Source organism: Indicator indicator, unplaced genomic scaffold (genome assembly GCF_027791375.1).
Source record: "Indicator indicator isolate 239-I01 unplaced genomic scaffold, UM_Iind_1.1 iindUn_scaffold_65, whole genome shotgun sequence".
NCBI lineage: Eukaryota > Metazoa > Chordata > Aves > Piciformes > Indicatoridae > Indicator > Indicator indicator.
The window spans coordinates 238,228-251,567 of record NW_026539196.1 but is presented as its reverse complement, the minus strand read 5'-3'; the positions used below and the strand labels follow the sequence as shown (position 1 = coordinate 251,567).

Here is a 13,340-nt window from a genome sequence, read left to right as displayed (position 1 = left end):
CCATAAAGCAGGAGCAGGCCCAGAGCTGCCTTCTGCCTTTATTGAACCCCCTGGGGGGCGTGGAAGGCTTTTGGGTGGGGAGGGGGCTGTGCTTGAGGTGACTTTCGGCCTCTCCCTCCTCATGCCACCCTGTTGCAGATGGCACCCAGCTCCTCGATCTCACACTGCACCTCATCTCCTCTCTGCAAGGCACAGGGACGTGCTGGCAGCCCCTACCTGCCTTGTCTCCAGTGTCCCCACAGCCCTCCAGCCCCACCTTGCCCCCCAGCCCCATTCCCCTTCCCTGCCCCTCACCTGCAGGAACACGGGTGGCTTCCGGAAGAACCCTACCCCTGCAGGGGTTCCTGTCAGCAGGATGTCACCAGGGAGCAGTGTGGTGAACCTGTGGGGGGACAGGGAAGGTGGCAGCAGTGACCCCCCCCTTTCCCCTTACCCCTTCCCCAGTCTCAGCAGCCCCCAGCCCAGTGCTCACCTGGAGACCCAGGCGATGAGGTGGGGGAGGGAGAAGATGAGCTGCTGAGTGCTGCTGTCCTGCATCAGCTGCCCATTGACCCTGCAGCGGATGGCCAGGCTGTGGACATCTGTGGTGACACATGGGGACACATCACTGTGGGGCAGGGGCACATGGGGATGGGGCTGAGGGACCCCCACTGTGGTCACCAACCCCCTTGGGGGGACACCTCCTGCACCACTCCAGGCCCCATCCCCTCATGGCCTTGTCCCTGTCCCGTCCCCCCCTACTATCCTGTCCCCGTCCTGTCCCATCCGTGCTCTGTTGCTATCCCTGCCATGTCCCAGTCCGGTCCTGCCTTTGCCCTCTCCGTTTCCCCTGTCATGTCCTCTCCCCATCCTCTTCCAGTCGTGTCCTCACCTCTCACCGCCTCCTTGGTGACCAGGGCAGGCCCCAGGGGGCAGAAGGTGTCGAAGGTTTTCCCCAGCAGCCACTGCCTCCCGTTCCGCAGCTGCCAGTCCCGGGCGCTGACATCGTTGGCCACCGTGAAGCCCACGACGTGGTCCAGCGCTGCCGCCTCCTGGAGGCAGGGTGGGGGTGACAGGGGCGGGGCCACAGCCCCCGCACTCCACCGAGCCGGGGAGGGGAGGGTATTACCTCGATGTGCCGCCCTGGCTTCCCGATGACAGCGGCCAGCTCTGCCTCCCAGTCTACCTCCTGGGGGTGAGTGACACAAAACGGGGGGAGGAGGCATGGAGGGGCTGTACCCCACGGTGGGGACACGGTGGCAGGGAGCGTGGGGTGGCAGGGGACTCACGTTGCTGTCTGGGGGCAACACGATGTCATCGAAGGGGCCGGTGATGGCACTGGGGAACTTGTTGAAGATGATTGGGTACTTGGGCACCTTGGCGCCCTGCTCCTGGCAGTGGTCGCGGTAGTTGAGCCCCACGCAGATCACCTTCTGCGGGTCCCCGATGGGTGCCAGCAGCTGCACCGAGCCCCGTGCCACCCGGTGCTGACCAGAGTCCAGCGCCCTGCGGTGCCGCCGCAGCTCAACACTGGGAGCGGATCCAGGGGCAGGCGTGGGGGACAACCCCCGGTGGGGCACCACCCCCTGCCGTGGGGACACCACCCCCCGTGGGGACACCACCCACCTCTGTGCGCTGGCCAGGCCCCGCGGGCCGCTCTCCAGGAAGGAGCGCATGGAGCTGGGCAGTGCCGGGTCGGCCGCGCTCAGATCCACCAGGGGGCCCCCGGGAGCCTCCTCCAGCCCCAGCCGGGGCTCGTTGCCCCCGGCCCGCAGGAACCGCACCAGCCGCATGGCCCCGGGCCGGCGCATCTGCCACCTGCGGGCACCAGAGCCTCGGGATTCCGGCCGGGGTGGATCCCACCTCCAGCACAGCCGTACTGGGACCCCCTCGATGGGATCCCTGCGGACGTGAGCCCCTCTGGTGGGGCGAGGAAGGGCCGCGTTCTGCACAGGGCCTTGGTGAAAGGGGGAAGGGGCACGGGAGGTACCCCGGAGGATGGGGGGATCCCATCACTGGGGGCCCTGATGGAGGCACAGTAGATCCCAGCATGGCAGTGGGCAGGCTGAGAGGGAAGGGGGATCGGGCCCAAATAAGGAAAGGCTTGGGACAGTGGCCAGATCCCAGCACAGAGCAGATCCCCAGTGTGGCTACAAAACCTTCTCACAGCAAGGACCCCAGCATGGGACTGATCTGGGGACGGATAGGATGTCCTGGTACGCTGGAAGGGGAGCAGTTCACCTGATCCCCCGCAGCCTAGATGCAGGAGGATCCCCACAATCCTGCACAGTGGATATCGCTGGAGGATTCCCTCCCATGGTCCTGGACAGCCCCAATCCTGGGGAATCCTCCCCTCCCTGATCCCACCTAGCCCTGATCCTGTACCTGCACAGCCCTGAACGCAAGGCATCCCCTGCACCAGTTCTGCACATCCCCGATCCCTGGGAAACCCTCAGATCCTGCTCAGCCCGATCCCAGGGGATCACCTGCTGATCCTGCACTGCTCTGATCCCAGAGGATCTTTCCCCATCCCAACCCTGCTCAACCTTATGCCCGAGATCTCCCTGACCCCAGCAGATCCGCCCTGCCCGATTCCCGCTCAGCCCGATCCCAGGACTCTCCGCGATCCGAGGATCCCCCTCACCTCTTGCCCGCTCCGCCCGATCCCCGGGGAATGTCTCAGGAGACCCCCGGGGCTACCTACGTCACGCGCCACCGGGTCCCTCCCCCGCCGGCACGCACTGACCCCGCGCCCCTCGCGCGAAGGTCCCTGCTGCGAGGCCCCGCCCCCGCTCCCGCACTGACCAATGAGAGCTCCGGGGAGGGGGGGGGGGCCGCGCCGACAGCACCGCCAATGAGAGCCGGCGGCGCTCGGCCCGGCCTCCTGGCCGCTAGGGGGCGCACCAGCGGCGTTGGCAGGAGACGGGCAGCGGCCGCCATGACACCGCCGCCATGACACCGCCAGGGCCGGGCTTGGCGGAGCCGCCGGCCGGGAGCGAGCCGGGCCCAGGCGAGCAGCTCTCGCCTTTGCTGCATGGAAACATGCCGTGAGTGAGCAACAGGCGGCTGCGGGGGAGGGGGCCCTGCCGAGGCTGGGGGCCGGGCTGAGGCGCGGCCTGGCCTCATCGGCCCAGCTGTGAGGGGAAAGAGGCCTGAGGTGCCCTGCGCGAAGCCGCCTTTGGCACCGCCACCCCGGGGCTCAGGGGCACCCCCGGCGGGCTGTGCGTGGCCGCTGCACCCCCTCAGCTCCCCGGACGGCACCTTTGGTCCCTAAATCGTCGTTGTTTGCTTTATTTAGAAAATAAACGCTCTGTCCTGGTAGCGCTGCGGGGGGGGAGCAGCTCGTCCCTCGCTGTGGGTCCCCTCAGGCGCTGCGTGGGGCAGGAGGCGGGGGTCGTGTGCTTTGGGAGCCACCGTGTCAGGGCTGTGGTATAGAAACACCCTCCACGGAGAGCTGCGTCCTGGGGGGCCTTGTGCTGTGTGAGGGCTCCTTCACCACCCGCGGCCGGGGGACCCTCGCGGACCGTGGGCTCTGCCCCCCCAGAATAGTTCCAGCCGATGGGGTGGGCATTGCCAGGTGCCGTACTGGGCAGGGCTCAGCTGGCAAAGTCATCCGAAGCTGCTCTGGTCTGGTGGCACTGGAGTGCTGTCAGCCCCCAGGTTGTCTTCTTGCTTTTAACCTCTTTGCTTCATCTGAAACAGTAGAGAAAAGGCTGTCCTGGGGTGCTGGCAGGGCCGAGTGGCTGCTCCTGGGTCCTAGATGGCATTCTCGAAGATCTTCATGGACCTCATGATGTCCTGGTCCTGGAATGGGGTGGGAGGGAGAGGTCAGAGCTCCAGGTTCCTCTCCTCCCATCCCAGCTGTCCACCCCGAGCTGTCATCCCCCATCTCCCTGACCCCCCCCCAGGTTGTCACTTTATGATGGGAAGTGGAACATGTGGGGTGATGTCTGGGACTGGGAGGCCTGGCAGTGAAGAGGAGGTGGGGTGATGTCTGGGACTGGGAGGCCTGGCAGTGAAGAGGAGGAGGAGGAAGATAGTGGTGATTCCAAAGCCCATCCAGAGCTCTTCACCTTCTGGCACGTCTCCAGGAACTCCTCGAAGGTCACCACACCATCACCATTCCTGTCCATTTTCTGTGAGGGCACAGCAGGGGCTCAGAAGGGATGTCCCAAGTGATGGTGACAGCCCAGCTGGGGGTAGGGAGGGGTTGGTGGCTGAGGCAGGATGGTCTCACCTGGAAGAAGAGGTCCACGTGCTCAGCAGGGGCAGTGTCTCTCAGCGGGGGGTGGGTGCAGCGTCCCATCATGTTGTAGATGGACTTCATCATCTCCAGCATCTCCTGGGAGGGAGCAGAGGGGGGACAGTGTGACAAGAAACAATCCAAACGAGGGCGCTTGGGTCCTCCAGCGCCCGCTCCTGCCACCCTCAGCAGGTGCTCCCTGCTCCTGGCCCCGTGTCACCTCCTTGGTGATGCAGCCGTCCTTGTTGATGTCGTAGAGGTCAAAAGTCCACCTCAGCTTCTGCTGCACCGTCCCCCGCAGCAGGACAGAGAGGCCCATGGCAAAATCCTGCCAGAGGAATCCTGCCCGTCAGCAGGGGCACCCCCTTGCCACCCCCAGACCCCACAGAGTGCCCCCTGAGCCCCCCCCGTGCCGGGCTCTTCACCCCCTCCGACGGCACCGTGGCGCTGCCATCGATCCCAGGATGCCCGGGGGGGGCATTTGTCTCCCTATTGATCCTGGTCCTATTCCGGCTTGTGGCTATTTTTAATCCCCGCAGCTGCTCGGTGCCAGCCCACCCCTGCCAGTCCCCTCCCTGTGCCGCAGTGCCCAGAGCTCTCCTGGCACCGGCTTGGCCAGTGAGGGCACCAGGGGATGCGGGGCCCTGGCTGCTGTGCTGAGTTTTGGTTCCTGGGCACCCGTGGGCAGGGAGGGAGAGCTGATGAATCACGGCTCTGGGCACCAGCCCCAGCGGCTTCAGCAGCTTGGTGCTGGCAAAGCTCTTCCTGGCATCAGTGTGATGCCAGGATGGCTCCTCCTGGCATGGACACAGTGCCAGGATGGCTCCTCCTGGTGTGAATGTGGTGCTGGGATGGCTCCTCCTGGTATGGACAAGGTGCTGGGATGGCTCTCTGCAGTGTGGACAAGGTGCTGGGATGGTTTCTCCTGGCATGGAAATGATGCCAGGATGGCTCTTCCCAGTGTGAATGTGGTGCAGGAATGGCTCCCTCTGGCATGGACACAGTGCCAGGATGGTTCCTCCTGGCATGGCCATGGTGCTGGGATGGCTCTTCCCAGTGTGGACACAGTACCAGGCTGGCTTCTCCTGGTACAGCTGTGGCACCAGGAAGCTCACCTGGAAGCAGAGGGCACCATTGCCATCGGCGTCAAAGGCATCAAACACGAAGCTTGCGTAGGTGCTGGCATCTGTGGGGGCAGCAGCTGGTGAAGCTCTGGCCCTGGCATGCACCAGGAGGAGGATTTGGGGCTCTTGGTGGTTGCAGCCCTCGGGGGTCCCCCCAGCTCACCTCCCTGGGGGAAGAACTGTGAGTAGATGAGCTTGAAGGTCTCCTCATCCACCAGCCCGCTGGGACACTCCTGGGGAGGAGATGGGCACCGGTGAACCCCAACCGCCAGCCCTCTGGTGGGGGCCGGGCTGAGGGCGCCCCCAGACTCACGTTCTTGAAGCCGCGGTAGAGAGCCTGCAGCTCCTGCTTGCTGAACTTGGTCCGCGCCAGCAGCTGCTCCAGCGCCTCGGGTTGGTGCCGCACGGTGCACAGCTCCAGCTCCGCCTCGCCGCCGTCTGCCGGGACGGGCGGCCGAGGGTCCGCCGGCAGCCTCGCCCCGAGAGCCTTCCCGCTCTGGATCCCCACCCTGCTACAGACCGACCTCCCCCGCAAGCCAGTGGCAGCCCCCAAATCCTCCTGGTGCCGGGGGCGGGGGGGACTGCAGGGGATCCACAGCCCAAGGTTTGCAGGCGCCGACCCGGAGGGGTTCCCCGAGAGCCGCCGGAGCCGCCAGCGCATCCCCGGGGCGTGGAGCATCCCGGAGACGCTTCTCACCCCGGCCCCGCTCCCGCTGCCTCCGCCCGCGCCCGGCCCGGCGGAAGGTGATTAATAAATGATGCCTCATTAATAATTGCAGCTCGGGGAGCCCCCGGGGGCCCGCGCAGCGCCAGGCCGGGGGTAGCGGAACCGCGGGAGGGGAAAACTGGAGCTGGGGAGAGGCTGCGCCGTGCCGCAGGGGTAGGGACACCCTGGAAAATTCCGAGGTGCCGTGGGCAGGGGGGACCCCCCGGGTCCCTGCTGAGCTGGGCTTGAGGTGGGGGGTGAAGGGGCAGTGCTGAGCTCCTGCCCACCGAGCTGGGGTTGGGCTGGGGGGTCCCAGTGTCCCATCCCGGGAGGTTTTGGGGAGTAGGAGGGGGCTGGGGGTTCCTGATGTCACATCTCAGGGGGTTTGAGGGGTCGGAGGACTGGGGGTCCCCAGCGTGTGTGGTTTGGGGGTCTATGGGGGGTCCCTGGTGTTGCGCTATGGCGTTGGTGGGGGATTGGGGGTCCCCAGTGACCCATCTCGGAGGGGTTTTGGAGGTCAGTGTGGGCTCGGAGGCGCCCAGCCTTACCCCCCAGGAGGGTTTTGGGGGTTACCCCAGGCTCAGCAGTCCCCAGTGTCCCTCCTTGGGGAGGTTTGGGGGGGGGTCACTGTGGGCTGGAGGGGTCCCTGATGTCCTGTCTGGGGGGGATCTCTGGGGTTAAGAGGGACAGGAGGGGCCCAGCCTCACCCCTCAGGGACGTTTTGTGGGTCGGTGTGGACTGGGGGGGTCCTAGCACGCCCTCCATGGGAGGCTTGGGGGAGGCTAGAGCTGGAGCAGCCCCTTGGGGAAGGTCACAGCAAGGCTGGGCCATGATGCGGCAAGGGCCAGAGGTGTGGGGGGGGCTGCCCACTCCCCCTGCACCCCCAAACCCTCCTCAGCGGGGCTACGCCCCAATACCAGTGGGTTTCACCCCATGGGGATCACTGACAGGCCCAAGAGGTCCTTTAACTTGGGTTGGAGAGGGGAAAGGATGGGGAGACCCCAAGATGCGATGGGGGGAAGGGGGAAATAAATAAATTGATGAACAATTAGTGCAGGGGAGGGGGGGCAGGGAGATACCTTCAGCAGAGATGGGCTCCAGGATGCCAAACTGCTTGAGGACGGTGATGAACAGCAGGATGACCACGGCCACGGCGCACAGCTCCATGCCCTGCATGCCCATGGCTGGGGGAGGGACAGGCTCGGGGTGTTCCCCCCAGCCCCCCCCAGAGCCGGAGCAGGGCAGCCCGGGTGAGGGCGAGGTTCTGACTGGGGCTGTGTGGCAGGGCCAGGCTGCGCCGTCCGTCCGTCCGTCTGTCCTGCCCTCCTCCCTTGGCACGCACCCACGCCCCCCCCCACTGCCGGGAGTGGGGGTGGGGGGGGGTCCATCTTGGCTCCTTTCTTTTCCTCCTTACGTCCCCTTCCCCCCAAGACAAAGCAGGTTGGAGGTGCCAGGGGTGGGCTGCCAGCCACCTTCTCTGCAACACCCACGGGTGCCCACCTGGCACCATGCCAGCACCACGGGGGGCCCCAAATCGGTGCCGGCTTTCAAATTGGGTTAAAAAAGGTTGGTTGTGGTGTCTGCCCCCAGCCTCAGGAGCACCTGGGGGTGATGGTCTCCCCCCACCCCGCTGCCCCTTGAGCGGTTAGAAGCAGCAATTAGCGGGAAGCAATTAGCGCTGGAGGAGGTAATGAGCAGCGAGATCAATGGGGTGAGGGGAGGGCTCCGGGGGGATGGGGACTGAGGGGCGGGGGACATGAAGCTGTCGCTGTCCCTGTCCTCCTGGCCCCGCAGACATCCTTCCTGTCACCTCCGGTGATGTCCTCGTCCCCCGGGGGTTGTCCCCATCCCCATCCTCTATCCCCACCTGTCTCCAGTGCCCTGTCGTGGCCTTGTCCCCAAGCCCCAGGGACATCTGTCCCTGTCCTTCTGTTGCTGTCCTGCCCTCATGACTCCAGGGATGTCCCTGTGCCCCTGGCAAGGTCCCCATCCCCTCAGCGGTGTCCCTGTCCCCCCTAGGGTGTCCTGTCCCACCCTCGGGGCTGTCCCTGTCCCCACTGCCCCGGGGGACACCTTGTGCCCTCGGGGGTGTCCCATCCCCGTGACCTCAGGGGCACTGGGCCCCGAGGAGGTGTCCCTGCGTCCCCTGGGCAGTGTCCGCATCACCCCGGGACTGTCTCTTGTGCCCATAGCCGCGGGGACACCGTCAGGATCCCCCCGGGGGCTATCCCCACAGCCACCCCCGGACCCCTCCCAGCTCCGAGCGAGCCGCGGAGCCCCGCGCGGGCGGGGCCATAGCCCAAGGGGCGTGGTCTGGTGCTAGGGGCGGGGCTTCGGTTTTCGCGCGCCCCATGGACCAATGGGCGTGTCTCCACCTCGGGGCCTCCCTCTTGTGGCCGCACCCCTTCCGCCTCCGGACCGGAAGTTCTGCTGTCTGTGGCCTTCGCTGCCGCCGCCGTCATGGCCTCAAGGTTACTGCGGATGAGTGCAGCCTTGCGCCTGCTGCCTGCCGCCTGCTCCCGCAGCGTGCCCGCCCGGCACCTCGCCATGCCCGGTGAGCTGGGGCGGAAGCGGGGGGGATGATCGGGAGGGGGTGGCACAGCGGGGAACGGAGCTTGGGTAGAGCAGGCCGCGGCCTTCCGGTCTGACGGCGGTGTCCCGCAGGCGGTCTGGCCACCGATGAGGAGCAGGCGACGGGGTTGGAGCGGAAGGTGATGGAGGCCATGAACAAGGGCCTGGTGAGTGCTGGGGGGGGGGTAGGGGGGGGCGCGGCCTGGGGGCGTCATCTCGTGGGGTGGGGGGCAGGGAATGGTGGGGGTGGGCTGTTATGGGGAGCTGGGCTCTAGGGTGGACCCTAGGCTGCGACGGGAGATGGTTTCAGGGACAAGGCGCCCTTGGTGAGGTAGAGTCAGGGTCTGGAGGTGCCCCTTCCACCCACACCTCCTCTTCTGCCCCCTACCCCAGGACCCCTACAGCATGTTCCGGCCCAAGCGCTACGCAGGGACCAAGGAGGACCCCAACCTCGTCCCCTCCATCACCAACAAGCGCATCGTGGGCTGCGTCTGTGAGTGACCCCCCCCGAAACAGAACCCTCCGCTCCCCTCCCTCTGTCCGTCCCTCTGTCCCACCCTCCTCTTCCTCCCCTGCAGGTGAAGAGGACAACAGCTACGTCGTCTGGTTCTGGCTGCACAAGGGCGAGGCCCAGCGCTGCCCATCCTGCGGTGCCCACTACAAGCTCATCCCCCACGAGCTGCCCCACTGAGGCCCCCCCAGCACTCACTTTTGGGGGGGAGGTCTCCTGGGCCACACCAAACCACCCCCCCAGCATCAACTGGGCACCTCCTGGGCTGGGCTGAGCCACCCTCACCCCAGTCATTTGTGCCCCCATAAAGAGTTTGTGTGTGGAGCCCCCGACTCTGTCTGCAGTGGGGGGACAGCACCCATGGGTGCAGCAGGGGCTGGGGGGGCACCCATGGGGGTGCACTTAAAGCTTTTGGTGTCACTGTGAGTAGGGAGGGGGATATGGGAGGTAGGAGGGGGACATGGGGGCTGGAGGTGCTCATGACCTTGAGCAGTATTTGGGGTGGGGGGACTCCACCTTCACTGACCTCCCATTATTGGGGGGGGTTGCTGGGAATGGTGTGGGGGTGCTGAGGGTCTCCCTAGCTGGGGAATTCCAGAAGTCGAGTCCCCTTGGGAACTCCCTCCTCAAAGTAAGCCCCCACACACCAAGGGGGGCTGGGTTCACTCTGAAGAACTCAAGGAGGACACTCCACAGGAGAGGTCCCCACAAATGGAGGTCTGGGCTGTGCCTCATCCCCATCTCCACACCCAGTGGAGGTCACAAGGGGACAGAGTTCTCCAAGGTAGCCTCAGCACATGGCCAAGGTGCTGCCCACCCCTGTATCCAGGCAGCCTCAGGCCTTTTGTCCCTTCTTTGTCTTCCACCTCTGTGTCACCATTGCAGGGAACAGCACTGCTCAGATATGACCTCCCATGGCCACCCTCCACCCCATCCAGCGCCTCCTAGGGGTCGCGGTGGGGCCGAGCAGCTGCTGGTCCCATGGGGTTCTCTCCATCAGGTGGCTCCTGTCACTCCTAAGCAGATGTCAGAAAAAGGTTATAGAAACCACCAGCTCTGCCCCTAGTCCCTCCTTGGCCTCACTGACAGGGACAGCTGCCTGGGCACAGCACCCCCACAGATCTGGACTGGCTCTTGGCACTCTGCAGGTGGCCCCAGCAGCACCATTGGTGCCCACAGCCATTCCTTGTGCTAAGTCCTCTTGAGAACCAGGTTGGAAGGGATCTCAAGGATCTTCTGGTCCAAGCTTCTGACTGGGGGTGATTCCTCTGCTTGGTTTGGGGGCTTCCAGGTGAAGCCATCCCATGAGTGCCACCCCTCTGTGGGGCAGGAGTTGTCCAGCAATGTGCCTCAGGTGGGTTCCCTGTGGGGCTGAGGTGGTCCAAGGTTCTGCATCTCAGAGAAGATGAAAGCTGCTGGAGCTTCCCCAGCCACGGGATGCCCCTGCCTGCGGATGTGGCTCAGAGGAGACCATGCTCCATGGAGGGCTCAGGAGGCTCTAGGTTGTCCACTGAAGACCCTTGAAAGTCCCCAGAAGATTCCCATGGGGCCCAGAAGGTCCCTAGAGATCGTCCTGAGGCTCCAGGAGGTGCTGCATGTCCCCAGGGAGTCCCTGGAGGCTACAGGTGTTCCTAGAGGTTTCACAGAAGGTCCCCATGGAGGCCAGAAGATTCCTAGAGGTCATCCTTAGGCCACAGGAGGTGCCACGGGTCCCCTGGGAGTCCCTGAAGGCTGCAAGGGTTCCTACAGAGGTCCCAGAAGGTCCCCATGGGAGCCAAGAGGTCCCTGAAGATCCCCGTGAAGTCACAGAAGATGCTGGAGGTCCCCAGAAGGTCCCTGGATGCCTCTGGGGGCTCCCAGAAGGTGGCCACGAGGCTTAGGAGCTGTTGGAGGCTCCCAAGTAGTCCCCAAGGAGTCGCCGAAGACTTCAAGGGCCTGGAGGCTGCGGGATCCCCTGTGCCGCCTGCCCCCCCGCCGCTGCCGCTTTCCATGACGTCAACGCATGACATCATACCCTTGCCTGGCTGGAGGCGGGTGGTGCTCGGGGATTATCCCCGCCCATCCCTCCCTGCGGCCAATCGGACGCGCCGCCCGCTGTGATTGGCGGGAGCTTGGGGGGCGGGGCCCCGGCGGTAAAGGGCGCGCGGGGACGCGGCGGGCGGGGCCTGGCCGCGCGTCACGTGGCGCGCGATGGTAGTGCGGCGGTGACGTCACCCCTGTCGCAGAGGGGCGGGGCGCGGGGCCGCGCGCCGGAAGCGGGGCGGCGCGCGCGGAAGGTCCGTGGCGGCGCGGGGCGGGCGGACAAGATGGCGGACGGGGACAGCGGCAGCGAGCGCGGCGGCAGCGGCAGCGGCGGGTTCGCCACCGCCCGCGGCGGAGCGGGAAGCGGCGGCGGAGGGGCCGGGTCCGGCGCGGGGTCCGGCGGCGGGGCGGGCCCGGAGCAGGAGACGCAGGAGCTGGCCTCGAAGCGCCTGGACATCCAGAACAAGCGCTTCTACCTGGACGTGAAGCAGAACGCCAAGGGCCGCTTCCTGAAGATCGCCGAGGTGGGGGCGGGCGGCTCCAAGAGCCGCCTCACGCTCTCCATGGCGGTGGCCGCCGAGTTCCGCGACTACCTGGGCGACTTCATCGAGCACTACGCCCAGCTGGGCCCCTCCAGCCCCGAGCAGCTGGCCCAGGCCGCCGGGCCCCCCGGCGAGGACGGCGCCGGCCCGGGCCCCCGCCGCGCCCTCAAGAGCGAGTTCCTGGTGCGGGAGAACCGCAAATACTACCTGGACCTGAAAGAGAACCAGCGCGGGCGCTTCCTCCGCATCCGTCAGACCGTCAACCGCGGGCCCGGCGGGCCGGGGGGCTTCCCGGGCGGTCCCCCGGGGCTGCAGAGCGGTCAGACCATCGCCCTACCCGCCCAGGGCCTGATCGAATTCCGCGACGCCTTGGCCAAGCTCATCGACGACTACGGGGGCGAGGAGGACGAGCTAGGAGGCCCCGGCGGCGGCGGGCCGGGCGGCGGGGGGCTCTACGGGGAGCTGCCCGAGGGCACCTCCATCACCGTGGACTCCAAGCGCTTCTTCTTCGACGTGGGCTGCAACAAGTACGGCGTCTTCCTGCGGGTGAGCGAGGTGAAGCCGTCCTACCGCAACGCCATCACCGTACCCTACAAGGCCTGGGCCAAGTTCGGCGGCGCCTTCTGCCGTTACGCCGAGGAGATGCGCGACATCCAGGAGCGTCAGCGGGACAAGCTCTACGACCGGCGCGCCGGACCCCCGGGACCGGGCAGCGGCAGCGGTGCCGGCGACGACTCCGACGGCGACGACGTGGACGACGACTGAGCCTCCCTCGACCTGAATCCCGCCGCCGGCCCCCCCAAACCACCCCCCATCCCGATCCCCCCTCCCAGGGCCCCTTTCACCCCCCCCCCTACACTGCGACGGGGACAAGGGGTCCCCGGACCCCCACCCCTCCCGCGCCGCCACCGGAGAGAGAAACCGGCTCGACCGCGACGCCACCGCGTCCTTGCCTCCTCCGTGCTCACACCCGGGACGAGCCACCACCGTTCCCCCTCTGCCACCGTCCCCCCGCAGCCCCGAGGACTCCCTGTTTTTCGTGGGGTCGGGGCGGGGTAGGAAGGGAGCAGCCCGGATCCTCTCTCCGTTCCCAAAGCCCGGCCCGTGCCGCCGCGGCGCCCCCCGCCGCCACCGAGTCCGGTGGCCGTGCCGAGCCGCCAGCGCCGAAGCTGGTCACGGTGGAAAAGGAGCCGGGCGGGTGGAGAGCAGTGGAGCCGGGGCGGGGGGGGGCCGCAATGGACCAACCTCCGTTCTCGTCTGTGCCCTTCTTTTTCCTTTCTGGTTTTTGGTGGTTTTTTTTTTTTTTTTTTTCTTTTTCTCCCCTTTCCAGCTATTTTTGAGCTATTTTTTGGGATGCAGAGTGCTCAGCTCCGCACCGGAACCCGAGCCCCTGTGCGACGTCGGCAGGTTCCTGAAAAATTCAGCGAAGACTTTCTTGCTTTTCCCCATTCCTCCCGGTTTTCAGCCTCCCGCACCGTGCCCCGATGGCGAGGGGGGCTGGAGGGTGCGGAGCGCGGCCGGCACACGCAGGCACAAAGCACAAGGCAAATCTGGACGGAGCACGACACCTGCCCCACCTTGGTCCTAATGCGGCCCCGCACCGGGACGGTTGGCTCCCTGATTCCCGTTTCGCCGGCACCGA

General features: G+C 66.3%; 4 protein-coding genes across 6 annotated transcripts; 2 read left to right on the top strand and 2 right to left on the bottom strand.

The window, feature by feature from the left end:
• Nucleotides 1-31: 31 nt before the first annotated feature.
• LOC128980143 (fumarylacetoacetate hydrolase domain-containing protein 2A-like) lies at nucleotides 32-1,790 on the bottom strand. Its single transcript, XM_054398587.1, has 7 exons — nucleotides 1,606-1,790; nucleotides 1,269-1,485; nucleotides 1,109-1,168; nucleotides 872-1,031; nucleotides 473-581; nucleotides 295-382; nucleotides 32-182 (listed from the first exon to the last, which is right to left on the bottom strand). Exons 1-7 carry the CDS (start codon nucleotides 1,788-1,790, stop codon nucleotides 120-122), a joined length of 882 nt encoding a protein of 293 aa, XP_054254562.1. The 3' UTR covers nucleotides 32-119.
• A 1,945-nt stretch (nucleotides 1,791-3,735) lies between these two features.
• On the bottom strand, nucleotides 3,736-7,234 carry KCNIP3 (potassium voltage-gated channel interacting protein 3). The gene is made up of 8 exons (XM_054398569.1): nucleotides 7,132-7,234; nucleotides 5,660-5,784; nucleotides 5,510-5,579; nucleotides 5,338-5,408; nucleotides 4,443-4,550; nucleotides 4,217-4,321; nucleotides 4,053-4,115; nucleotides 3,736-3,783 (listed from the first exon to the last, which is right to left on the bottom strand). The coding sequence occupies exons 1-8, from the start codon at nucleotides 7,232-7,234 to the stop codon at nucleotides 3,736-3,738; spliced, it is 693 nt and encodes a 230-aa protein (XP_054254544.1).
• A 1,260-nt stretch (nucleotides 7,235-8,494) lies between these two features.
• LOC128980127 (cytochrome c oxidase subunit 5B, mitochondrial) lies at nucleotides 8,495-9,453 on the top strand. The gene is made up of 4 exons (XM_054398570.1): nucleotides 8,495-8,606; nucleotides 8,717-8,790; nucleotides 9,017-9,116; nucleotides 9,202-9,453. The coding sequence occupies exons 1-4, from the start codon at nucleotides 8,513-8,515 to the stop codon at nucleotides 9,312-9,314; spliced, it is 381 nt and encodes a 126-aa protein (XP_054254545.1). The 5' UTR covers nucleotides 8,495-8,512; the 3' UTR covers nucleotides 9,315-9,453.
• Nucleotides 9,454-11,440: 1,987 nt separating this feature from the next.
• Nucleotides 11,441-12,463, top strand: PURB (purine rich element binding protein B). Of its 3 annotated transcripts, none has more exons than XM_054398592.1 (2): nucleotides 11,441-11,477; nucleotides 11,532-12,463. In XM_054398592.1, the coding sequence occupies exons 1-2, from the start codon at nucleotides 11,441-11,443 to the stop codon at nucleotides 12,461-12,463; spliced, it is 969 nt and encodes a 322-aa protein (XP_054254567.1). The 3 variants fall into 3 exon arrangements, with proteins under 3 accessions (XP_054254567.1, XP_054254565.1, XP_054254564.1); XM_054398590.1 differs by having other exon boundaries at nucleotides 11,441-11,480; nucleotides 11,514-12,463; XM_054398589.1 differs by having other exon boundaries at nucleotides 11,441-12,463.
• Nucleotides 12,464-13,340: the final 877 nt, after the last annotated feature.